The sequence below is a fragment of the Daphnia magna genome, linkage group LG6 (assembly GCF_020631705.1).
Source record: "Daphnia magna isolate NIES linkage group LG6, ASM2063170v1.1, whole genome shotgun sequence".
Lineage (NCBI taxonomy): Eukaryota > Metazoa > Arthropoda > Branchiopoda > Diplostraca > Daphniidae > Daphnia > Daphnia magna.
This window is the reverse complement of record NC_059187.1, coordinates 7,228,724-7,255,011: the sequence shown is the minus strand read 5'-3', so window position 1 is coordinate 7,255,011 and position 26,288 is coordinate 7,228,724. Positions and strand designations below refer to the sequence as shown.

Genomic DNA, 26,288 nt, shown 5'->3' with positions numbered 1-26,288 from the left:
CTGATCTTAAAGGAGTGAACCTTTCACGTACTGATCGAACAAATCTTTGTATTAGTGGCCCTTTTCTTACAGATCTTCTTTCTGAAGTGGTTTCTAAACCACTATCCTCATTTGCCCTCATCTTTTATAACGAACTAATTTCTAACAAAGCATGTTCTTTTATAACTATGAAAAGTTATCAAAAATTTCAACCAAATAGGAAGCCAACAAACGAAGAGAAGGCAATAAGTAGCACTTATTACCATAAAAATTTAAAACAAACAATAAAACAAAAAAAACACACGCTATTCAGCTTAACACGAAAGCCGAATTCGACTCCGCTGCCACCAAATGTAAGTTATTAATATTTTAACTTACTTTTTCATTGTCGTTTCTTGAAAAGTATATTTCAGTAGCACAAAAAAATTGGGGAACAACTCTTTAGGAACTGAATTGTGAAAAGTGTCTCTCTCTATTTTCTATAGAACAAAAGTTTTTATACGGGGTTCGTGAAGGTCGAACTACAAGAAAATTAAGTTGAAACGTTTGAAGGGTAAATCAGTCTGTAAGACGTCTAAGGAAGAAATTACATAGAAAAGAGGGGCGTATAGAAAATTAATGTTACGTAAGAATAAAGGGTAGGGAAAAATAAGGAAAATAATAAAGAATAAATTGTTTTGGTTCTTTACAATATAGATGTGGTTTAGGTCTTTGAAATGGCTTGCAATGACTTCTTCGAAGGCACACATTGTGTGAAAAAAAGGTGTAGTCACGAAAGTTAGTCCACCACGGTTCCTCATGGCTATATACTTGTCAGCTACAAAACATTCAGGTAAGTCTAATTCCTCACATTGTATCGCACTCTTACAGTCAACGCAATCAGTTAAAGTTTTTCTCGTTTTCACGAGGTAGCCACAGAGATCGTATATCATAAGATTAGTAGTGAAATCAGCTGTTCCTGCCAACATCTTATCTACATATCTAGTACTTAGTTCATCCAAGAATTTATCTTTTATAGATTCTTTCAGGTCCTTCACAGTGATGTCACTTTTTTTAGCATACTCTTGTAGACATTTAGCCATTGTGACCAGAAACTATATTTAGCATTTATATTTATATCTAGCAGCATCATATTTCGAAGAAACTTATACGCCTTATTGCTCTTCATTTTCAATAATACGCAATGGACGAGAAAAACGGGCTCGTATCGCATCCCTTGTCCCTTTTTATCATTTTTCTTATTTATGGCACCCTTCGCCAAAAACATACGAACAACCATTTGTTCCTAGAGAGAGAAAAAAAACGATTGATATCATCCTTAAACCTGCTTAATGGCTAAAATAAATTTTAGGGGAAAATAAGGAAATCGGTTGCATGTTATTGTACAATTTAAAATATGTGAATAATACAACTTTAATCCTAATACAAATGAGAAATTTTTCTCCGAACTACTACATTATAATAGACAATACATCGGGGAAAATGTAACATTATTCGAACTAGCGAAATAAAATTGTAAAAAAAACAACAAACGAAAAGTTAAACAACAATGTCAATACGTCAATTTTATAGGGGTTTTGGGATGCTTACGGTTTCGGAAAGATGCTTCATTTTGTTTCCAATTGCATTTCTTTTATCCTTTACCAAAGTATTCTACAATGTCTCTGCAATTTTCCCACAACACGTGAACTTTTCTAAAAGGTAAATGAAAACTTTAAAACGTTAGTTTAAGTGATTCATTGTTTGTAGTTTGTGAAAGCTACCTCCATCTTATTCTCCATGGATTTCATTTTTCGACGCAAGTTTCTACATTTCTCACCCACGGTTTGCTTTGGGGGCCTCTCCGCGATCTTTTTCTTTTGAGCAGCCTTCTTTAACAAATATTTCCGCAATGATTTACATTTGCTACAGTAATTGCTTGTATATGTTGAGTCAAGAATATGGCAGCAGTTTTTTTATATCAAGTTGCCATTTTCTTTTTTTACAGCATCCATTTTTTCCTTTTCGATCGAAATGTGGAAGGACAGCAATTGAAAACCTTCACAAGGTTTTTGTTGGTCAAACCATTGGATTAAAGTCGAAATGTCTTCAAATGTGGAAAACGATTCACAGTTTTCTGTATGGCGTATTGACCTTCCGTTTAAAACAAAAGTAACCTTTCCAGAAACGCATATTATTACGGTTTTCATGTTAATAGTTTCTAGGTTTTCTCTTTGACCGCACTAGGTAATACAAAATAATTTTTTTATTTCACTACTAAAAGACCAGATCTATGACGACGATGGTAATTTGATAAATGCCTGCAAACTCAAATCTAAAAACAAAATTTAATGTTAGAGACGTGAATAATAAATATACCCCACTCAACACAATAAATCCTGAGGCGCTCCATATTCAATCCAATGATGGTAAGCCATCTGTGGATTGCCGTAGGACCCTCCTGGGGAGGCAATTATCCAGCTGATTGATACTTTTGTTTCTCGAAAATGCCACATTGTTGCAAATTTGTTATATTTCACTTGAATTTAAAATAAAATTAACGACAATTTTAATTTATACATAATTTCCTAAAACAAAAATTGTTGTTATGCAATTTTCAAATTGAAATTGAAAATAATTTTTTTTTACTGCTGGCAACAGGCTTCGTTACTGCTTTAACCCATGAACCTTTGACGCCATTTTCAGTACAGCTCAGCCACTACTCAGTCGCACATTATTGAAGGCTCCAGTTTTTTTTCTCCTTTCTCAACAGTTTTCTTGCCTTTTTCCACGGCATATTAAGGTAAATAGTTTTGTTCATTGTTTTTGTCCACGATGGTGTGGTATTTACTTCTAATGGCTCTGAAAATTGGTGTTGAGCGATTTTCAAAAGTGGCTTATGTGTCTGTGCGGTATCGTCATGCAATCGTCAACTGTTAGGTTGACGCCATTTTGGATCGATTGTATGGCCTGTTGAGTTTTTCTTTATGGCTGATCAGCATCGGATAACAACTAATTTTGTTAACAATTTCATTTTATGCATATTGGCGTGTCGTGCTACAGCATCAGCATAAGCACTGCTCCAAAGTGGTGTGGCCCGCAAAAACCCTACCGAGTTCCACCGATCTCCACTGCTATTTTCTGCAAATAACTTCGGCGGATCATCGTAACCTTTGAGACGGTTCATTTTAAAACATTTTATTTAGTATATAAGGTTAAATATTATTGAAGCAGTTGTGGGCAGCGTTCTTTCGCAAGTTTGGCTGTTTGTTCATAGGAATTATTCTAGTGACTGTGTGTGTGAGGACATGGCTAGTGCGAATCCAGCCAACGTTAAACGTAGAAAGAGGAGAGATGTTCAGCGTAACGTTCGAGATTTAAATTTTTTAATAATGGAGGATGAGAGTGAAGAGGAAGTTTTTCCCGAAGCCGTTGATGTCGGGCTAAACGCAGAAGGGTATGATCGGGACCCTGAAGCAGAGCTTGTTCATAATGCTGTTGTATTGGAACTGTCGAATCAACTGAAAATTTTGAAGACGATTGTTTAGACACGAATGATAGTAATACTGGCGATTCATCTGCAAGCGTAAGTGGAAATAGTTCCATATGTGATTTTGAAGAATTAAACCACGACAGTGACTGGCTAGAAGAGGCTTTGGGTGGAGATCAATCATTAAAAAACAATTGGCTTCTTGGGCTTTAGTTTGTGACGTAAAACAACATCAAGTAGATTCTCTTTTGAAAATTTTGCGAACTCAACCTGGTTTAGAATATTTGCCTTCAACCTGCCGTACGCTAGTAAAAACCCCTCGCGATGTTGTTTTAACTGAAATGTTCCCTGGTTTTTACTTTCATTTTGGACTAGAGAAGGGCATTGTAAATGCTCTTAAAAATGCCTCACTTGACAAGGGTGAATTTGATTTGTACATTAACATTGATGGACTTCCGTTGTCAAAATCTAGTGGAAGTCAATTTTGGAGCGTTCTATTGCGGGTGGCAAACTTAAAAGGGTTGCCACCCGTTTCGGCACTTTTTTCGGCACTTTGAATTTTGGTGTTTTCGGCACCAATTTTTTCCGTTTCGGCACTGCGATTGTCTTTTTCGGCACCGCCACCAGAGGTGGTACTAAGTATTTGTATTACAATGTATGTTTTCTTAGCCACTTTTGTCCGTTTCGGCACTATTTTTGTCTGTTTCGGCACCACCCCTAAAATTCGTAAATAATAAATTCCACTAGGTGTCGTGTTATAATATATTGTGAAATTTTGCTCACTTTGTTCTTAGACGCTTTGTTAGCAAGTTTATTAAAGTTCATTTGAAGTTTATTAAGTATATCATGGAAAGACCCACTAGATCGAGGAAACAGCCCAGCCGGTTGGCAGATTATGAGGTTAGTGGTGATTCTGGGTGGGTTGTGCGAGGTAGAGGTAGACGTGGTGGACGTGGGCTGGCTGTTCCTAATCAACCGATTCGGCCAAATGCATTGACAATCCAAGGTTAAACAGGTAATAGAATTTTGTTATATTGTTGATTCGTTTTGTTAAAATCAAATTTGGCTTAGGTCCATTAACTTTAAATGAACTGACACCAGAGGAAGCCGCGACCGACAATTTCACGACAGACAGCATAAGCATAAGTCGAGTGGTGGTGGTGGCGCTGACTTCCAGAACCCATACAGCTAGCGCCACTAGTGGCCTGACCAAAGTGTAAAGTCGACAGTCCTGTAAAGTACCGAAAATTTTCAGGCCACTGGCCTGAATGTATGGCATCCCTATATGACTTGCAACATAATTTTTTTTTTGTGCCGAAACGGACACAGTTGGTGCCGAAAGAGACACAATTGGTGCTGAAACGGAGAATATTAGTGCCGAAACGGAAAGATTTTTTAATAAACAAGGAGATTTTAAATACAAGGGGGGACCAAGCGTTTTATATGGGTGCCGAAAACGCCAAAATCGAAAGTGCCGCAAAAAGTGCCGAAACGGGTGGACACCACTTAAAAGGAGCCAACGAAGCCCCTTTTAATGCTGGAACATACTGGGGTTTAGAAAAACCATTTGATTCAAACATATATTTGGAACATTCTTGTCGCGAGTTAAAGGTTATCCTTGAGTATGGTATAACTGTAAGGGGTGTACTTTTACGAGTTCGTAATTGCGCTTTTATTTGCGACGCTCCAGCAAAAGCCTTTATTTTGAAAATTGTAGATCACGGTGGTTACAGCTGCTGCCCTAAATGTGAAACCATAGGTGAATATGCGGTTGATGATAAAGCTGGAAGAACTCAAGTAAATCCAAGGGGAAGGGTTGTTTACGTAGAGACTGATGCAGCATTACGCGACGACGAATCTTTCAGGTCACAAAGTGACCCCGATCATCACAGAGGCAGAGTTGAAACTAGCTCACCGAAACGTGAGCTTAGCTCAAGCTCTCCGCTCACCGCCTAAAAGTGAGCGGAGCTCAAGCTCAAGCTCACACAAAAAAAGTTGAGCTTCGCTCAAGCTCACGTTCGCTCGAGCTCATTTCCAAGTTCTTTTTATAAATAGATTACCTTTGACAACTTACAATCAAAACGGTGTATTTTTTTTAGATTTCCTTTCATAAGAAAGCGGTCAATGCTCAATGGTCTAACATTGAATGAGAATGACAAATCTCAAATGGATAGACCGAGAAAAGTAATTAATAAAATACGCCAAGTTCAAATCATTGATCATTTTTGATGAGTCTTCGATGGAGAACTCTTCCATTTCCTAGATGAAACACCGTTTTGTTTCATGAAAACGAGTTTATCGAAGTTGGAATCAGACAAATTACTTCGTTTCGGTACAAAGACGAGTCCTGCTGTACTAAAAAGTCGTTCGCATGCAGCGGAGGATGGTAACGCGCTGTTGAATTCCCTGAATATTCAAATTATGTTTAATTTCTTGTTACCAAAAGGACGAATGTTAAAAATAAATAAAAACTTGTTAGCAGGCAGACACTTACACAAAAATTTTCTTAATGGTCGGAAAACGATACAAATCTTTAAGAGAGGCTTTAAGAGATCCTTCGTTTAGAAAACGGTCTGCTTCGTTTACTTCTGTAGATGCTCTTCTCTTAAGCGCACTTAGGAAGCTTTTGCTTGCTCTTTTTCTAGTCGGCGAACTGTCAGCTCCACTGTCAATCCTGTTAACAAAAGAACATTTTTTAAAAATTACAGATTGAATGAGAAGTGATATTAAACTTACTGAAACTCCATTGCGGCAGCAGTGCGTCGTTGAACTTCGTTTTTGAGGAGATCAGTGTCACTTTCTTTACTTTCCTTATTTTGCACCCACAGTTTAAAGTGTGGATCAGAAAGAGAGGCAAGTCGCAAATGTTTCTGAAGGAAAAGATTATCGAATCTAGCACTAATGCTATCCAGTAAAGAGCCCACCAACGGAATACAATGAGTAATGCTTCTGTCTTGTTCAATTTCAACCAATTTTTCTTTCAAAACAGTTAAAACGGGCAACACGCATCCAATGTACATACTTTCTTCATTTTGTAAAATGTCTAACGCTTGTGATAGGGGTATCATAACCCTAACAAATTCTTTTAAGAAGTCTTTTTCGACACCAGTCAGCTTACTGATTTAAAAATGTTGGAATGTTTCGTTTAGGGCTTCGTCTTTTTTATCAATGAAATGTTCTACTTTCACCAATCCGTCGTAATAGCTATTCCATCTTGTGGCATTGCAAATGACGAAGAGTTCGCCCATTTTTGACTTCATGAAGTCCGATGCAAGGGAACTTCTTTGTTGTTTGTTCCAGATACTCTTCAACTTGAGGTCGAGAGATTTTTTAATCTTTAAAAATTGACGATTACGAATTTTCTCCACATCCGTGGTTGCAATGAGGTTTAGCGTATGACAAGTGCAGCGCATATGTGGAGGAAGAATAATGCGCTCCACCTCCTCTTCATCGTCAGGGTCTGATCCATCTTCAAGTCCATCCATCTGTCCTCCGCTGCTTCCATTTGAGACTCTTGCCTCCGACGTACAAGTATGACTATCAATTATTTCTCCGATGTCGACTAAGACAAAATCATCCTCTTCTTCCTCTTCAAAACAGTCTTCGTCGCTGGCTTCCTTAGATGCTCTTTCATTTCCAGCATCTTTTGCTTGGAACATCCGGAATGCTTTCAAGAAGTTTGATCCGTTGTCTGTAATGGTTAGGTTAACTTTTGCGGAGATTTTGAACTCTTTATGCATTTCTGAAATTGCTTTGGCCAGCACATCATAAGTATGGGATCCAAAAATTCGGCGGACGCCAAGACAAGCGCTTTGTCTAGTCACTTCATCCACATCCAGCCAATGAACCGTCATCCCTAGGAAACTTTTTTGATGAGCCGTCCAACAATCAGCTGTTGTTGACACAAGGCTGGCTTTTGATAGTTCTAAAATCAGATTTTCCTTACTTTGTTGATACTGCTTATTTAAAAGTTTCACCATGAACGGGCGACTTCTAATTGACAGTGGACCAATCAAGCCACCAACAAGCTGCTTAAACCCCTCTTTATCCACTTCACTAAAAGGAAGCAGACCAGTGATGATATGGTTCTAAAGAAATTTAATCAGTCAGTAACTTATTTGAATTAATGAAACATAGGTTTTAAACTAAGTTGAGACAAGTGCAAGTGACTTACCAAAATTGCTTTATCTAATTCATCCTGAGTTCTTATCTGTTTAAATCTCGAAGTGCCATCCAATAAATGTCCAACTATTTTAGGTTGCTTCAATTGTGACTTGTCAGCATTTTTGTTCGTCTTGTTGAGGTCTTTTCCTTTTTAAGACCAGAGCGAATTGAATTCTTCCAGACATTCAGGGTGCTTAAGCTATAATGTAAAAAAACATCAATTTAATGCTCATCAGTTACAATTAAAGACCATCAATGATTTATGAAAGAAAGTGAGATATTACCTCCATATGTCTTCTTGCGTTATACACAGAGTTCCTGGTAACAGATAACAACTCTATTTTCCCTTTCTTGTTGTAGGCAGTTTTGAACTCGTGGCACTTCAAACATTTAACAAAAAACCCTTTCCCATTTTTTGTAAGCTCGATGAACTGGAAGAATTTGGTTGGCAGCTCAATAGTCCCTTTGGTCCATGGATGTCCTGCAGAAGTACTAGCAGGGGTCTCATTATGCCTGTTATTCTCACTGAACTCATTGCTGAAATTGAGAAAAAATGTTAAAAATCAGTCGATCATCAGGCTCAGTGATCAGGCCACTCAGTAATAAACACAAAAGTAAAAGACTCAAAGTCAGTCAATAGGGCAATAGCCTAAATCCTAATATCAATAAATTTGTCTAATTGTCTTTACCTTTCATCGCTGCCAGAATCATTATTCTCTACATTTACAGTTTCACAATCAACTTGATCATCACCACCTACAGCACCCACATGACTTTGACTTTGTACACTTGTAGAAGCTGTTCGCTTTTTTGACGCCATTTCTCATTAGTCTCTACTCTCTAAAGAGTTTAAGACTTTCAGTTTCAGATTTCCTGGTTTTAATTTGAACAAAAATTAGTGTGAATTAAGCAATTAACTATAGAAAACCGATATTTAAGACACAATTCACAAGTTTATGTTTTTATTTGTTCAGTTCAATCACTAAGCTGTAACTGTAAGCATAAGCAACTAGTATAGGCTAGGCTATTAGCAAGTAGCACTGACAGCTTTCCACCTCCAAACGTGGAGACTTGTCTCATTTCGGCAACCACTTTCAATTTTGACCGCTAGATGGCGCCACAAGCGTGAGCTTCCGCTCATGAGGCAAAAGCTCAAGCTCAAGCTCACACTTTTTCAAAAAGAGCGAAGCTCAAGCTCAAAGCTCACAAAATGAGTGAGCTTTTGAGCTAAAGCTCAAGCTCTCGTGAAGCTCGTTTCAACTCTGCACAGAGGACGGACCATTCTTGAAGAGCTGCCGATTGATCTTGTCCTTGATGTACCATTTGATTATTTGCATTTAACTTTACTGGGAGTACATCGTAAGTTAGGCAATTTATGGATTAAGGGGGGAGAGTTCAAACTTAGTCCGTTTAAGTTACGACGAGTAGATGGTCACCTCGTTTCGATTAAAAAGTACTGCCTGAGAGATTTTGCACGCAAACCGCGAATTACCAAAGATTTCGCTAGGTGGAAAGGAACCGAGCACGGTCAATGTCTTGAGTATTTTGGACCTGTTGTTTTTTTTCAATATTGTCCCGCAGGACCAGTACGAACATTTTCTGTCGTTGAGCATTGCTATAAGAATTTTATCATCAGAATCTCTTTGTATTACTTTTAATGAGTATGCTCACAAACTTCTTGTAAATTTCGTCAAAAATTCAGTTCAGTTGTATGGGAAATCGTTTGTTTCTAACAATGTGCATGGACTAATTCACTTGGCTAAAGATGTGATACGTTTTGGGCCTTTGAATACTTACAGTGCATACCCGTTTGAAAACTATTTACAAGAAGTAAAACGGAAAGTAAGAAAGAGTGAAAAACCGTTAAAACAGTTAGTCCATCGAACGCAGGAGCTGGAACTAAACGTTATCAGTGAAATTCCTGTTAGTGCTACAAAGTGGTATCTGTTTAAAAAAGAGCATTTTTCTGGGCCGACGCTACAGCACTGCTTTGGTATTCAATTCCGACAGGTTTTGGTGGGAAAGAGATTCCTATCATGCGAAAAAACGATTTGGCAAACTGTTGTGTTTTACTAACAGATGGAAATGTTGCGGTAATTGAGAATTTTGTTGAAATGCAAGGCGATCCTTTTTTTATCGGGCGGCTTTATATAGACCAATCGGATCTATTCATTTCGCCAATGTCTTCCTCCCGTTTAGATATATATAAGGTCTCGCTCCTTAGTGAGGAACTTTTCTTTTGGCCTCTCGATATGGTTTCAAAAAAATGCTACAGGATGCCTAGACTGTTTCCCCCTAACTCATTTGCAATTTCCCTCTTATTGCTGAGGATTTGAAGTTTCCTTGATAGTCAGGTCTTGCTTTGTGTGCTTTGTGACTCAGTTTAACTCACTTGTTACAGAATAGCATCGATGGCATCTCCCACTCCTTTCCGGACATCGACCAGAGAAAGAAGAGTGAAGCAGTTGGATGGATATGTGGACGCGTCGTTCAGCGAGACAGAAGAACCCCTGCTTTACTCACCACCGTCCCCTCCATCTACACTAGTTGGCATTTCTGGTCGCTCTGTCTCAAACGATAGTCTCCGTTCTCCACCGGCGAAGAGGGGGCCACCAAAGCGCATTCCTCATCCTCGACCATGGAAGCCGAGCCCACAAAACTTGAATAACTTCTCTCAGTACAGGTCTCACACTTCGAAACCAACGACTGTACCCGGCATAGCTGCTCAAAAGAAGATAGCTGATGTCACTAAGAAGTCGGCTGCTATGCCAAGGCAGTCGGCAATCGTGCCTGGATTAAACGCGAGTAATGTTGCTAAGAAACCGGTTGCTGCGCCAAGTAAATCGACCGCTATGCCAAGAAAGCTGGCAGTTGTTCCTGGATTACCCAATTGCCCTAAGACCACTAGCGTAAACAAGAGAAATATCCCAAGCGTTAAGAATCAAAACATTTCAAGTAAGAACCCATCTTTGGCATATCCTCAATATTTAATCACAATTAAATAATATTTGTAATTTTTCCTCATATCAGAAAACCAGGTTTAAAAAATTGATGGAAATCTCACTATTAATGACGAGCTTTATGGCCCAGAAAATGCTTGTTCAGCTGCAGAAGAATTTACAAACATGGAGAATCTTTCTTTTGATATAGATATAGTCAACCCAGATAACCAACGACGTAACGCACATCAACACTCCTCGAGCGTTCAAAATGTTGAGGGTATCCAGCTGATTTTAAGAATTTTTAGAAGGTCATTCTTGAAACTTTTTAAATTTAGATTGTCCCAATTGGAACGATGAGCCTTATTTGGATGAGGTGAACGTGCGAGCCAATTCATTTTAGCATTTGGACGAGGCTTTTTCGCAAACGGATAGTGCCCCGTTGAGTTATCCTGATATTGGTACCTGTCCTATTCAAATACCTTTACAAGAGGTTTCACTAGTGAGAAATGATCGACGTAAACCGCAGCATTATTTTCCCGTATCTGAAGCCCACCGTACTCGACCAGCTATAGAACAACGTGCTGAAGCGGAGAATCGTGAAGGAGAAGCTATTAGGAGCAAACGAGATAGCAACAGCGATCAAGGTGATGCATTTCCAAACTATTGCATTGTTTCTTTTATGACTAATCATCAAATTTTACTCACTCTAGATTTTCGTTCATACGCCAAGCGCAATTTTGAATACATTAAAGTTCATTTACGAGAACTAACTTCTGCCGTCGAAACCCTTACACTGGCGGTCAACCAACGCGACGTGACGGATAAAATCGAGGATACTGCCAACATTTTGGGTTTTGAGTTCCCGTTGAACGACATTGAAACTATGAAAGAGTTGGAAAATCTCCTTTCCACTGGAGACGTAAAAACTCGATTGGTAAATTTGGTCTTCTGTATGTAAGGTGTACTTGTACGCAATGAGTGAAACGCTATGATTCCTTTCTAGGTTGTCTTGCTTGGACGTGTTGGTGGAGATGTCGTAAGCAGCACGACATATCGTGTCATGGCTAAGTTAATGACTAATAGACTTGGAACTGAAATAACTTGGACTGGTCGGTCAAAACCCAACGAATTTAAGCATAAAATGTTGGACATGCCAAGGATTTTTGCTGAAATCTGTGGTAATGGTGCCAACAAAGTCTATTGCCTTATTTGCCACTTAAATCCTAATTATTTTATTGATTAGACGCAGTTCGTTTTCACCCTCGCCTGAAAGAGGCCACTGATGATGAAGTATACACTTCGGTGAAGGAATGGCTGCGCCACTCAATCGACCGAAACAAAGTAAGTGTATCCCCAATCCTTGCGCTAGTAGTAAGATATGATTAATCTGTCGACGTATCTTTTCTAACTAGGAAGAAAAGTGATCACACTCGTCACCGTTGGATAATGAGCGCTGTGGTGGTGGTTTACAGCGCGTCAGATTTTCCGTTGCTGGACCGAATAAATTATAATAAATTTAAATATAACAAATATATATTAAACTTTAAATTGTTGTTTTTTTCAAAAACAATACAACATTACTTTTCATTGCGTTTTCTTTGTTTTTTATTCAACTTAGGAAAAATATAATTATCAATGAATTTATATACAGGTAAAACCAATCTGTACAAGAAAGGTACAGATCTGGCATACCAGAGGTATGTTACAGGGCGGACAGATGGTACAAATCTGGCCTTCAAAAGGAAGGGGTTTGGAACGAAAATGGATTGCCACAGGATACCCATGATCTCCAGATGGGCTCACCTATGGAGCACCATCGGCAGAATTTGTGTTGAGTGGGACAAATAGAAATCAAGTACCGATGCCGACTGGAACTGGAGTAAATGCCTCGCAACTAGTTGGTGCAGCAAATTCCTTGGCCGTAATGGCATGTTCACTTGAGCAACATCAAGATCCATTTGTACAGGAGCTAAATCCTCGTACTTCCAAGCCGGACAAACAGCAGCAGATTTGCCTGTGAGCCTATTCAAATCTAAAAACAAAATTTAATGTTAGAGACGTGAATAATAAATGTACAAATATATATCACATACCAGTGTCAAGTGGAATTGGAGGAACTACCTCGCAGCTGGTTGGTGCAGCACATTCCTTGGCCGTAATGGCATTGTTTACTTGAGCAACATCAAGATCAATTTGTACAGGAGCTAAATCCTCGTACTTCCCAGCCGGCCAAACAGCAGCAGATTTGTCTGTGAGCCTACTCAAATCTAAAAACAAAATCCCTGGGAGATTTTCCTTGGGAAAGATTGAAGGCTATCCCGTGGTTATGGGCCCCAAAATGTTTATTGTTTCCCCAGGGGTTCCAGCCAGGTTTTGATTGGTTGTCAATTGGGGGGGAATTATCGCGTGTAAACTGGGGAACTTTTCGTTTTTATTTATTTTTTATTCGATTCGCCGTATTAAACTACGTGTCTGGGCAAATTTTCAAGTCTGTTGGTGTTTTTCTTCTTTTTTTATATTTATTTTTTGGTCAAAATTCAAATTTTTGTGGTTCCCGCCGGTTTGTGATTGGCTACAAAATTGGGGGGAATTATCGCGTGTAAACTGGGGAACTTTTCGTTTTCATTTATTTTTTATTCGATTTGCCGTATTAAACTACGTGTCTGAGCAGAATTTCAAATCCGTTGGTGTTTGTGTTCATTTTATAACTTTTATTTTGTGTTTGACTGTTTGTTTACAAATATCGTAGGCGGCTGTCGTTTGTCATTTGTTCTGCATGCTGTCATGCAGAGAAATGTGACTTTTGGATTTCGGATAAACTTTTCTACTAATTTACACTACGATTTTATTTTCCTATGTAAAATTCTATCATGGACTTCCTTTTGCTGGTTGCCTTTAATTATGTGTTTTCTAATATGAAATTGAACTTTGCATGTCATGTAAGTTTATCTTGATCTAGATTTTTATGGTTCGGCCAACGCAGCCCCACATAAATCTCGAAGGCCGACACCAGTGGCGTTTTTTAATGTTAGAGACGTGAATAATAAATGTACAAATATATATCACATACCAGTGTCAAGTGGAATTGGAGGAACTACCTAGCAGCTGGTTGGAGCAGCACATTCCTTGGCCGTAATGGCATTGTTTTCTTGTGCCAAATCAAGATCAATTTGTACAGGAGCTAAATCCTTGTATTTCCCAGCAGGACAAACGGCAGCAGATTCGTCTCTGTTTAAAACTAGATAAAGTACAAATACATTTTGTAAGACAAAATTAAAACAAATTAAATGAAACTTTTTACGGTTTCCCATTCCAAAAGACAATTTTGTAATGGGTGTTGAGTTTTTCTGTCCATTTCCATATAATGTTTTATCCAGAAGAATATTTTTTTTTTTTGGCTGGCTCTGTCTTGTTTCTTCAGGATAATCACTGTCGAGTAGAAATCGTTTGGGACACGCACCTTTTTTCAGCTGCCATCGTAAGTATTCGTGAAATATGCTTCCCATTTGTAATCCTTTTATGATGTCCGATTCATCGAAATGACGAGTGCACAAACGAGATCCTTTCTTCAAATTCGGGACGATATCTTTCCACTTTTCAAAGGAATCTTTCGGTACTACGAAATAAGTAATTCCATTTTCCATATCCCATGTAGCTTTGTTGATTCGACGGCACTGTAAAATAGCGCAAAAGTTTGAACAAGTCATTTTTTAAAGTCGAATTCTTTTTAGAGCTTCTTGAAACCAGTGCATTGCTTTGCTTTCAAAATCGAACATGGCTCCCTTACAATAAAGTTTAAAATCGATAGTTAGCCTATCGATCAGCGAATTTGGTCCTCTTTACAGTGCAGAAAACTGAGAGAAACGGTTTCTCTCGGAGTGGACGAACCAGGGTTCTAACTCTGCCTCCGTATAGGACTGTTCGACATCTTTTCGCATTTGATTTGATCGCGCAACGCAGCATTCCACGGCCTATTCTGTCTGCTATGACTGTATTTTGTTATTGTGCTGCAGAATTCATTGGAAACAGAATTCGTCAATATTTATTAAATATATCCAGTTTTAACAAAGGTGTAAAAGTTGCTGCACTAGAGAGAAGACAAATGTGTTTAATATAATGAAATAGGCAATGTTGCGAAAGACGTAAATTTCAAAAAATTGTGAATTTCAATCACAAATTTAACATATAAATAATTGCCTAATCTAGATGAATTTGGTATTTAAGGATAGGGAATCAAATTAAGCTTAAATTAAATCAATTTCTGGGCACATTGATTGGTAATTTTATAGATAACGAACGAAAAACCCCAATTTTTACTAAACCCCCGAGAGGCGAGGGGCCTCCTATACTAGCGAACCTGGCGGAGAATCTTGGGACCCCTTACTGAACACCCGCCGTTTCTTCCAAGAGACTGGGATAGCGCGAGAGTGTACCTTTCCTATTATATCGTGGTTTTACACTAACACAAAAAACAAAATGAAGAATAAAATGAAACGAAAAACTAACTTTTTCAGCGAAAATTATAAATTTATTCATATTTCGCCCAATAACAAAATACAGTCATAGCAGACAGAATAGGCCGTCGAATGCTGCGCTGCGCGATAAAATCATATGTGAAAAAAGATTTCGAACAGCCCTATATAAAGAATGCTTTTGGCAACGATCTACATTGAACTGTTTTTTTTTAATTTATAATTGAAAGTGAAACATTAAGCTTGCATTTAAATGTAAGCGTTGAAAGGCGTAGGTTTAGTAAATTTACTGATAGCTTTCAAGCTATTGATACGGTATTTCCGGTTCGTAACGAGCAGTGACGCAGTTTATGCATGGCGCTGTTGGAGCCGTTATTGTTGTAGGCAGAATTGTAGTTGGGTTGGTTGGTTGTATACCGGCCTGATTTTGAATCCAGGAATAAAAAACCGATAAGCGCGTAAAAACAGAAGGAGGGAAATTTGTGCCACATCCTTGGTTTTTTGACATAATGCCAACCACTACGTCCTGGTTGGAGATTTTCTGAACAAAAGGGGAACCTTCGTCGTAAACACAAGGACTGATATTCGCTGCGAAAACCAAGATACAGCCAAATTGGACCAATTTGCGTGAAAAACTGGTAATGCATTCTATTCTTACCATCGCCAGCGCATATCATGGTATTATAATTGAATTCGCTGCTTGCATAATAAGTCGGACAATCTGTCGAAATGGCCAAATTCGCTTTACGTAAGTTCAGTGAAGGTAACCCTTCGTTCTAAGTCGATTTTAAACAAATTAGGCTATTATGCCATAGAAACCCAGTACAGAGTTAATGTACATATTTTGATATTCACCTGAGTAGCACCCCATCCTATGAATGTTCCATATGGAACAGATTCGTCGATTTCATCATATATAACCCATTTCACGTAAGATCCAATCGTAATCGGTGTCGCAAGCTATATCAATAAAGTTCATATGGAATGAGATCAAATGACCTAGTTGGTACAGTACGTCTAAAATCTTTTGATATCATTTGCTTATCTTACCTCTATCATCGCAATATCGTTCGATTTCGTAACGGGATCGTAAGCGTTGAAAGTACGGAAAGAAAAAACATTTATTATTTCTTCCCCAGGATCAACATTATTCAATGACAGCTGACCGACAGTCACCTTAAGTTGACTTGGATACTTCCTACGAACGTTTCGAAGAAAAAACGAAATCGTTATAGTATTTCTTAACCATTCCAGACTCTTGGATTTATTATTGACATGCCAAGCTTTAAATGCATACCCGTAAACGCAAGATGCAGCCGTTATGACCCATTGGAGGTTGTAAATAAATCCTCCGCAATGGTGTTGGCCATTATACATGACGGAAACGACGTACGGAAATTCACCAGAACTGGCTTGGATACCGCCCATAATGCGCTGGTTGCCGAAATCAATCGGCACGCCTAAAAGACAAGCGACAACTTATTAATTGCTCTAGATTATTACAAAATGATAAATTGACTTTCATACTTATAACTCCAACACTAAGGCAAAGTAGGAGCAACGACACGGTTTCCATGATTGATTTACAGCCCATTACTTCGGTCACGGTATTCAGCTCATCTTTTTATCCGTTGTAGCTGATATCACACTATTCATGCACATCCCATTCCAAACAAACAAACAAATAAAAAGGGTCCCCTCCCCTCCCGTAAAAACAAACAACTTATTCTGTGAAAACCCAATAATGAGCAAGATTCCTTTATAATTGACCCTACTATACTATTATCGAAATTTTTGCTTGTTTTTAATGTGATGTGGCAAATGTTTTTCGCTGAAACAGTGTGATTCCGTAAGACGAACGTTTGACTACTACATGAAAAGAGGAAGCATTGGTCTTAGATTATTGGCGTTCGGCCAGACCTTAAATAACTTCCTTTCATTTTCCCGAGTTTTGAGGGCCCCAAGTTTTGCATTTGAAAACGCACCAACGGCAAAGCCATCACAATTTAAAATCTCTATTGCGTGTTCCGATTGGGAGAATGAGGCTCTAGCCCACTAACCCTTTTCAGAAAAATTGCGCATATGTTTTCATATAACACAGTACATAGTCTACCAATATTACACGCCAGGGCATTTGCAAAAAGGTGTGCAAGAAAGTATAACGGCACAAACGATCTTTTTTTCATTAATCGTGGGAGTAACCACATTATGATCATTCCATTGGGAGGAAAGAACGAAAAGTCATGCATCTTCACATTTTCTTTTGTCGCAATTTTTATTACTTATACGTACCTACTGTCGAGCATGTCTCTCAGTTAATGCCACTTAGGTAGAAGAAAGGTTCTGTTTATTTCTGATAGACTGCAGCTTAACTATGCACCGTCTCTTAACGATTAAATCAGTATCCTAACTAAGTGTCCTAAGTTCGATGTGTTTGGCCAAGTTCTAAGATTTGCATCTGAAGTCGGGTATTTTAGTTGTTTGTGTAAAGGTTTACCGTGAAAATTCTAACATCCGTAGTGATTGCAGCTACTTGTCTGTATAGGGCTGTTCGACATCTTTTTTCGCATTTGATTTTATCGCGCAACGCAGCATTCGATGGCCGATTCTGTCTGCTATGACTGTATTTTGTTATTGTGCGAAATATGAATAAATTTTAAAGTTTCGCTGAAAAAGCTAGTGGTGATAATATAAAGATGAATACCTGATACAAAATGAAATGAACACACAAACAGGTTTTCCACGCTACAGTTGCCATAATTTATCGCAATTCTCTTCAAGCACAGGTCTCGTCGTTGGCCCGCCTTCGGTAAACTAAATACTTTTACACTTCCGCTTTTTATGTTGCGACAGTTAGACACTTTGCACCTTATGACACCCATTCTATTAAGGTCAAATCTTCAGACTACTCTATACTTGAAACTACTTTCAAAGACAACTTTTCCGCTGAAAACAAAGAACGTGGGCCAAAGATAAACAGATTTTGGATCCAAGATTTCTAAATTTCAATCAATTTATAGTGTTTGCTTCGTTCTCCGTCTTGTCTTCTTTCACACTTACGAGTCATGACGTCACCGTTATCAAAATAATCGGTAATAACAAGCCAAGTCTTTCAACTTACGCTTTTTCGCAGAAGCGTCAATTATTGGCGTTAATTATTGGACCAATAAACTAGTTTTGAATTAGAGAGTAATTGGCATTCAACTATAATATAGGCAGCATGTTTACTACTGCAATATAAAAAAATATATAAAAATCCACTGTTTAAAACATTTTGTTAAAGAAAAAACTTACTGTTTAGTGACTGTTATACAGCCTTCTGCACTGACTGCAATGCATTGACAGTTGTAAGGTTACGCAAACAAAAGCGAATTCACTGCCTAGGATTCGGCAACCAGCTAGGTAACAATTACGCAAATTAATTTTTTTAAACTGTAATAGAATCAAATGAAAAACCACTATACCACGTATCAAATTTTGACAGAATTTTGTACAAAATTTGGGGACGATTGGTCATTCAGGGAAGAAACGTATATGGAAATACATAATGGACATTAAACCTTCTGAGATCTACTACTACTACCCTACCCCCTATACCCCACACCCTAAAATTGTTATAGTCCTTCGGTATATATACATATACACCCTCAGGGATAAACTACCTTTCACAATTCCGTCATAGCAGACAGAATCGGCCGTCGAATGCTGCGTTACGCGATAGAATCAAATGCGAAAAAAGATGTCGGAACAGCCCTATTGACTAGGGATCGGCCCCGACCCTAATCAGGGCGCATTTTGCCAATCGGGTTTCAAAATTCGGGGCTCGGGGCGGGGCTCGGGGTGAAAATTTTGGAACTCCGATCTCAATCGGGGTTGCATCGCGGTGCCTAATCGGGGATGCAACCCCGATTGCAATCAATCGATCGACGTAAAAACATAATCGATCGAGTCGAAATGATCATTATTATGAAAATCGGGGAGTTCGCCCCGGTTTCCCCGATAAAAACCCGACCCAAATTTGTAGTTTGCATTCAGGCGCCATTTTTGCAAATGGCTTCGGGGCAAGCGGGTTAACCTTGATTTTTTCCCCGCTCCGCCCTGGCTGACGAAATGGCAACCCGATTCAGCCCCGATTCCTCTTCCCAGGGCGGGCGGTTAACCCGATTAGCCGAGTATGCGCCCCGATTAGGGTCGGGGCCGATCCCTACTATTGACCAAAAAAAAAAAAAAAAATTCGGCCACAAGTAGTCTTACTGGAACCTAACTACCATAAGGACATAAGAGTATAGTACTTGCATTACAATGAGAACTTTATTTTCAATGAAAAGAGTAGTCCTCACACATAGTTTTTTCAACGCTTTTCTCAGCTGCAGCACAAAAACTCACATTCACGATAGATTTGGCTATTGACATAATTCCTTTTCACATCCAATTGACGCAATTTGGAAAGTTTGGAAAAAAAAATCGATAAGGCACAACATGCAAGCTGCTCAACTAAAAAAAAGTTTAAAGAATCCGATGAATACCACTCTTGGCACACTGTAGTCAACTACATAAAAAGGTTACGGATGGGCAAGTCAAATACAACACCTTTATGGCACTTTGGAGTTTTCTTTGTCAATTCCAGAAAATACACTGTGGATGCAAAGAATCACGCGGGTCAAGCTTTTCCCCAGCAACAATAGAAAGATGAAGACAAACCAAGAGCAAAACCTAGCGTGGTTATACACGGGATCTTAACTGTCTTGAAAGAGATTCTTCGAAATTCTACCTGATATTGAAGGCACCACGCTGTTGTCATTAAAAATCCAGTCTAAAGTTTAGGGAAGGGTCTTGCATAGCTAGTTTCAACAGAGATTTCTTTAGCCGAAGAGCTGGCAGACGGACGTTCGGATTTTGGTGCCAGCATTCCTTCATTAAAATCCAAACGCCGGACAAAATCTATTTGCATTTTTAAAAAATGATATTTTTAGTTTTCGACAAACAGCATATTGTACGAACGCTGTTGGTAACAGGGTAGAGCTTACTGGATCTGATTCCCAATGAGGAGGAACGATGGGTCGGTATTGGTCAATGCAAACAACCTTACGCATATCTTCAAAACTTGGATCAGATGGCACCATGTCAAAAAATGGAGGTCGATACTCTTCGACAAGTCCTGATGACACAGTACGTCGGCACATCTCCCATAACACAAGACCTTTAATAATATGAGTTATATGACGTATTACTATAGATTACTTATTAACTTTGAAACGTACCGAACGCGTACATGTCCACTCGCCGAAAAGATTCAAAAATGCTCATATTGATTCTGTAAAAGAAAGAGTTTTAAAATGAAACTTTAGATGCCATCAGCTAGAACGACATGAAAATAATAGAAATGATATGAAAATCAGATGGGTATTTGCTTGTGTCATTACGTTTGATCTAATACTTCGGGGCTCATGTAACGTTTTGTCCCTACACGTGGATTATTGGCAACATTCATTTCTCCCGTGGTTTGCGTGTGAGTAACTGCCAGGCCGAAATCTGCTATGACGCACATTCCGTTTGATCTAACCAGAATATTTTTCGTTTTGATATCACGATGAGCTATTGCTGGTTTACCCTGAATAAAAAGAAGAAGAAGAGAATGTAGTGCCAAAGCAATTAGAAACCAGCAGATTACAAAGACGAAAAAAAAAAAAAAAATTAAAAAAATTAAAAAAATTAAAAAAAATAAAAAAAATAAATAAATAAAGAATAAATAAAAGAATAAGTAAAAAAATAAATAAGAAAACGAAATAATAATAATAGCAATAAATAAATAAAAAATGATGCCATGAGGTCTACTTTTTACCCCGTACCTGAGTCCCGAAAATTTCAGTATGAAGGTGAAGAATACCACTGATGGCTGATATACATAGATGCAAAAGTTGAACGTGGTTGAGCGAATGGCGGTTCAGATGGTCGTAAAGGGATCCTAATGGGTGGTAATGTGTCACAAGCCACAACTGTGTGATAGAGTTGCGCGACGTCATGTCTGATCCAATGTATCCCAAGATGTTTTCGTGTCGGAATAACATAGTACTATACGAACAGATTTTTTATTTTATTTTACCCACCTTTAGAACAGGAGGAGAGAGAGGGGAGAAAAAAAGAGGGAGAAAAAAAGAGGAAAAAAAAAAAAAAAGAAAATATATAAATAATAGTAATAAAATAAAACCTATAGATTTCCGTCTCTCGAGTCCACGACGCTTCATCTCTGGAAAAGAAAATTTTGACAGCAACACTTTCTCCATGCCACAATCCCCGCCAAACTTCTCCATAGCGACCTTTCCCGATACACTCTCCTAGCGTGATCTGTAAGTTCGGGAAACAAATAAAGTAAACGTATAACAAACAAATGCTCATTGACGAAACTAGAAATAAATCGTTTACCTGTTTAGCCAACGTTCGCTGTATAAGTAAAGGCATACCAGAACCACTTCCCGACGTGACAGAATGTTCGAACACTTCCTTTTTACGATTACAACAACTAAATTTGTAGTTTTCATCAAAATGACTTAAATTAGTTCATACTCGCAAGGTACTATCCCCAGCAGCTGTAACTCGCAATTCATCCCTGTAAGTGTAGTCCGGATCTTGCGAGCCTTCCATACTAGTTAACCGAGCCATGCGACGTCTATGCCAATGGCGCATCATCAGTAAAATTATGGCAAGTGCAATTCCCAATATAATAACAGGGCAAAGGATAGCTAGCATCAGACGCAAAATAGTTGCATTGTAATCATCAGTTTCAGAGCTTCCTGAAAAAAAGGAGGGATGAATGGTTATCTTTGATACTTGAATAATATGATTTCCTTTCAGTATAGCCTGTTGCAATAAAACACATTAGGATCCCTTCTTATTACCTGCATATTGGGTGGTGGGAAGCATAGGAAAAGATCCATTGTTACAAAAATTTCCTTCGCAACATTCAATAGCATATGAACTGCTCTCCCTTTGATATTCTCCATTTCCATCAAAGGACAATGTATTGCAATAGAGTACAACTTGTTCAGCACTTGTTGTGCAGCCTTTTGAAACTGACTCCAGACCAGAGAGATCTCTGACTTTGGACTTCCAACACTACCAATCAACAAAATTTTAAACTATTTGTGTCATAATATATTTTAAATGATTAACCTGATAAGCATTATTGCAAATGGTTTCTTCCGAACAATCTGGTTGTTCACAGGAATGGCACTGATACTTGGCATGGTGATTTAGGTTAGGAGATAATAGACCAAGTGTACCATTTCCAAAAACATCTAGGCTGTTTTCTTCATCATCTCCAAACATGTCCAATGGAAAATGTGGCATACTTTCCAGTAATGAGCTTGAAAACACTAAGTCTGCCATCAGAAGATATTAAGTAGTAAAGAAAATGAATTTGGCTAGCGACCACGAATAAAAATTTTAATAACAACTCACCTTCGCTGGAACCATCGTCATCTGAACTATAAGCCTGCTGAAGCACAAATAAGAAACAAAACATGCGCAGGAACACGGCGTTGAAACAAAACATGGTGAGTAAGTTTTTAATTTGAACCAACCAAAAAAACTAGGAACTGTTTTAAACTGAATGGTATCTATCAGGATCATAGAAATAATTTTCAACATCTATCATGTTACAATTTCAGGCACAATTTCTTTTTCATTGGAGCTTGACGGCTGGAACAAAGACTTGTTGCCGTACCAGTTGCATGTTGCCAAATCTACTATATACGGCTATAGACTTTTATTGGGCAGGAAATTCCCTGAGACCCACCCGTCTAGGCAGAGTACAGTGCCGGTCCAGTTATAGAACCGCCTAGCTATGGAACCGGCTCGGTTATCGAACCGATTTTTCTTTGCCGTGTTTCAGCGCCACCGTTGGCTGTATTATGAACTATATCGATTTTCTATGGCGGGAATGAATGGGTTTTGCCTTTTAAAACATGCAAAAAATATTACTGTAATGGTTTTTATCTTTTTAGGCAATGTTGTACATCGGTTCAATGACCCAACTAATAATAATAGGCGTTAAAGTTATTCATACCAAATACAATAATAATAGGCGGTAAAGTTATTCATACCAAATACAATAGAATGCAAAAGCTTCCTTTATTCATTCTTATCGTCTAGCACCTTGTTCCATTCCAGTCCTTCTACCAACTCTAATTTCTTTTTCCTTCTGTTATGAAAACAGTTCTTCTAGTTCATCAAACCACTTCCTCTGTGGATGGTCCCCTACCAATGAAGATACACTATTATCTCACCATTCATAGCCATAGACTATATTACACATATATTAAAACCCTTTTTAAGTTAGTCATAGCAGCGGTTAGAACACGGGACTCTAGATCCATAGCAAACAGCATTACCACTCTGCTATGTGCCCTTACATTATAAGACCGTCAAAGTTTGAGGGATGAAAGAACCGACGATAGGTGGCACTAAGATCGGGTGCTTGGTTATAGAACCATTCAGTTATAGAACCGCGCACAGGCCGGTTCTATAACTGGACCGGCACTGTAATAGAATACTGGTGTAGCCACGGCCATGTTAACTCCCCCTCTCGGATTTTTTCCCAAAAGTTGTTGCCAATTTCGCGTATCGATTGTGAGAAAATGAGGCAAGATATCGATTTAAGTGTCCCATAACCGTAACTGCCACCTATGAATTGAGTTTTAAGGGTTGTTATTGTTATAACAACCCATATGTTCATGCATACATTTTTTCACACTAATTAATTAAGCCACTTTTTGTTTACTTTCTGAAGTGCAGACGACGAAAATGAGCGAAAACATAGCGAAAACGTAATACATCACAAGTTCACAACACAGCCGCTGTGGCGCTTTCGTTATGGGATAGAAAGACTTTCAGGCCAAAAAGGCAATGGGAGGGCCCGCCATAAGCGTGGCTACACCAGTATTCTATTACTCTGCCCGTCTAGGGCTCGGCCCCGTGTGCAATTGGTAGGTATTTGGGCGAATGGGTAGGTGTTCTCGGAAAAAAAATTGGATCCGGTTGGTAACGGTTCTTGAGACTTTGTGCCCACTACCTACCCGGTTTTCATGTGGGTAACACAATTTCGAAAACCGTTTCCATTACCCGGTTTCGAAACCCTGCCATCCCCGATTTCCTACCCCAATTACCCTTTTTTTTTGCCCGATTACCCGAGCTTTCCCGGAATTTAGTCTTGTGCTTTCAATTTCCGCCACAAGATGGCATTTAAAAGAAACTTTTTGCTACCTTCCCTTTTTTTGGCTTGGCGCCCTCCCAGCAACCATTTTTCAAGATGGCGGTGGGTATACCCGTTTACCCATCAAACCCGGCCCAGCCTACCCATTTTAGCGAATAGGCTACCCGGATCGCCCATGGGCGACTACTTTTGGCGACGATCCACGGGTAACCCGGGTTTTCGAGAACCGGGGCCAAGCCCTAGTCATAGACCTAGGCAGAGTCATAGACCCCTGGTTGCTCCACTATGGCTATTTTCCCTCTCAGAAAAGGGGTACCCTCTTGCGGGGATAACAATATAAAAAACGGGGGTTTTGGGTCGGGGCGAAAGAGTAATTTTCCGCCAGGGGGAGCGCCTCTTGTGGGTGTGTTGTTTCACTCCACTCAGAAAACAAACAAAACTCATTTGTCAACAGATGGCAGTCCCACCTTTTTCATCGAGATCTAAATTGGAAAGTGGGAGTTACCTTGCGGCCAACGTGAACAAAAATGTGACCCTACTCACGCGATAATGGTTGACCTATCAGAAGACAAGATCACTGATAGAGAACCCTCTATGGCTGAAGCGGTGCTTTCGGTGCAGCACCGGTGCTAGCAGAGTCCCGCACCGAAAAAAAAAATCACTTCACCGAACGTCCCCGATTCTCTTTTTCCGGCGAGGGTTTGCGGTGTCCCCGATTAGATTGAGATCGGGGCCGAGCCCTACGTGTAAGGCGAAAAGTGACGCCGGATGACCGAAGTAGTTTGACCATTTCATCTTAGACTATGTCACCCGTACTCGAAAACCCGGTTTACCCGCGGATCATCGCCAAAAATAGTCGCCCATGAGTGATCCGGGTAGCCTATTTGCTAATATGGGTAGGCTGGGCCGGTTTTGATGGGTAAACAGGGTATACCCACCGCCATCTTGAAAAATCAACCTTGTCACCTACGGTGCTGCCCTCATTGGGCAGGGCTGTGGGAGGCAAGGGCCTTCTAAGTCGTCGTCGGGTGGTCTCGTTTTGTTTTTTGTCAGTCTTGTACTTTTTGTAACCAAGTTACCTCGTCAGTCCAGTCGATTTTTACGTTTTTGATTTTCCCTGCCCCGTATTAAAGACATTTTGTCCTTACGTTTGTCCTCTACGTTTTGTCCCCCCGTTTTTCTCACAGAAATACAGTGTGCTTAAATTCCCCCCAAGTAAACTCTCTTATCTTTCTCTGCAACGCGCCTGCAAGCACGTCAGGTGCGTTACAAATGGTGCCGAAACCCGGGATTTAACGAACACGTGCATTTCTCTTGTCATCCCTAGTAAAACGTGTTAAGATTCAGTAAAATTGTCGGGTATTCCCTGTTGCAAGACTTTGGCATACGTTTACCCCAGCCTGAAGGCAGAGCCCGGTCTACCACGCGTTGCGTATCTGACTGTATCGTCGCTGTATCTACGTGAATCATCGACATCCGTTTACGTGTGACTACTTCCTTGTCTTTGAACGTTTCTACGTCATGAGTGAAGCCGTAGCAAAAGCCGAGAGTATTGAGTCGGGCGGCAATATTTCTATAGAAGACGAAATGAAGCCAGAAGAAGTGAAGAATGAAGGCCCCCTCCTCCCAGACAACGATCTCAAGCAGAAACGTGGGAGAAGAAAAGCGGCCCACACGAAGTTAACGAATCAGCTCAGAAAATCAGTGGCAGATCACAAGATGGGAGCCATCAGACTCAAGAAGTTACAAGTTGCAGCATGGCGAGACGAGTTAATTCGTATCTACGAAGACGTCAAAGATCTTCATTACAAGTATATGGGAAGTTTGCCCGATATTACTGATCCACAACGTCAAGCCTGTGAAAAATGGGAGGTACAATTTGACACCGACCACGTGGAAATTCTCAACTTCGCCATTAGGTATGCCACGTCGTCTCGTCACTCAGTCAGCTCTATTGGGACGTCAGCTTCAGACGTCACAATTAGCACAACGTTATCTCAGAAGAGGTCTACTCGGTCGGTGCCAACTGGTCTTCCCATACAAAACAGCCA

The 26,288-nt window shown here is 39.4% G+C and overlaps 3 protein-coding genes across 5 annotated transcripts; all 3 read right to left on the bottom strand.

The window, feature by feature from the left end:
- Positions 1–5,542: 5,542 nt before the first annotated feature.
- LOC116927558 lies at positions 5,543–7,756 on the bottom strand. The gene is made up of 4 exons (XM_045174845.1): positions 7,623–7,756; positions 6,185–7,536; positions 5,943–6,122; positions 5,543–5,854 (listed from the first exon to the last, which is right to left on the bottom strand). The coding sequence occupies exon 2, from the start codon at positions 7,426–7,428 to the stop codon at positions 6,571–6,573; it is 858 nt and encodes a 285-aa protein (XP_045030780.1). The 5' UTR covers positions 7,429–7,536; positions 7,623–7,756; the 3' UTR covers positions 5,543–5,854; positions 5,943–6,122; positions 6,185–6,570.
- Positions 7,757–15,241: 7,485 nt separating this feature from the next.
- Positions 15,242–18,380, bottom strand: LOC116925961 (trypsin alpha-4). 2 transcript variants are annotated; one of them, XM_045175776.1, is made up of 9 exons: positions 18,321–18,380; positions 18,087–18,256; positions 17,731–18,024; positions 16,554–17,647; positions 16,324–16,486; positions 16,077–16,224; positions 15,882–15,986; positions 15,685–15,802; positions 15,242–15,614 (listed from the first exon to the last, which is right to left on the bottom strand). In XM_045175776.1, the coding sequence occupies exons 4-9, from the start codon at positions 16,618–16,620 to the stop codon at positions 15,331–15,333; spliced, it is 885 nt and encodes a 294-aa protein (XP_045031711.1). In that variant the 5' UTR covers positions 16,621–17,647; positions 17,731–18,024; positions 18,087–18,256; positions 18,321–18,380; the 3' UTR covers positions 15,242–15,330. The 2 variants fall into 2 exon arrangements, with proteins under 2 accessions (XP_045031711.1, XP_032788621.2); XM_032932730.2 differs by having other exon boundaries at positions 17,731–18,256.
- A 938-nt stretch (positions 18,381–19,318) lies between these two features.
- LOC116925959 (activin receptor type-1) lies at positions 19,319–22,767 on the bottom strand. Of its 2 annotated transcripts, XM_045175775.1 has the most exons (12): positions 22,485–22,767; positions 22,197–22,405; positions 21,923–22,139; positions 21,591–21,817; positions 21,450–21,527; positions 21,235–21,371; positions 20,876–21,098; positions 20,450–20,637; positions 20,288–20,340; positions 20,054–20,226; positions 19,798–19,967; positions 19,319–19,739 (listed from the first exon to the last, which is right to left on the bottom strand). In XM_045175775.1, the coding sequence occupies exons 1-11, from the start codon at positions 22,576–22,578 to the stop codon at positions 19,827–19,829; spliced, it is 1,740 nt and encodes a 579-aa protein (XP_045031710.1). In that variant the 5' UTR covers positions 22,579–22,767; the 3' UTR covers positions 19,319–19,739; positions 19,798–19,826. The 2 variants fall into 2 exon arrangements, with proteins under 2 accessions (XP_045031710.1, XP_032788619.1); XM_032932728.2 differs by having other exon boundaries at positions 19,319–19,967; positions 22,485–22,766.
- Positions 22,768–26,288: the final 3,521 nt, after the last annotated feature.

What these genes read in the sequence shown, in the direction of transcription:
- LOC116927558 (XM_045174845.1), bottom strand. Translation starts at nt 7,428, where the DNA reads ATGGTGAAACTTTTAAATAAGCAGTATCAACAAAGTAAGGAAAATCTG.
- LOC116925961 (XM_032932730.2), bottom strand. Translation starts at nt 16,620, where the DNA reads ATGGGCTGTAAATCAATCATGGAAACCGTGTCGTTGCTCCTACTTTGC. An exon ending in GCTGCATCTTGCGTTTACGG is followed by an intron (nt 16,225 to 16,323) that starts GTATGCATTTAA and finishes AAACGTTCGTAG; the next exon opens with GAAGTATCCAAGTCAACTTA. An exon ending in TAGGATGGGGTGCTACTCAG is followed by an intron (nt 15,803 to 15,881) that starts GTGAATATCAAA and finishes AAATCGACTTAG; the next exon opens with AACGAAGGGTTACCTTCACT.
- LOC116925959 (XM_045175775.1), bottom strand. Translation starts at nt 22,578, where the DNA reads ATGTTTTGTTTCAACGCCGTGTTCCTGCGCATGTTTTGTTTCTTATTT. An exon ending in TGACGATGGTTCCAGCGAAG is followed by an intron (nt 22,406 to 22,484) that starts GTGAGTTGTTAT and finishes TTCTGATGGCAG; the next exon opens with ACTTAGTGTTTTCAAGCTCA. An exon ending in CCCGAAGTATTAGATCAAAC is followed by an intron (nt 20,341 to 20,449) that starts GTAATGACACAA and finishes TTTCTTTTACAG; the next exon opens with AATCAATATGAGCATTTTTG.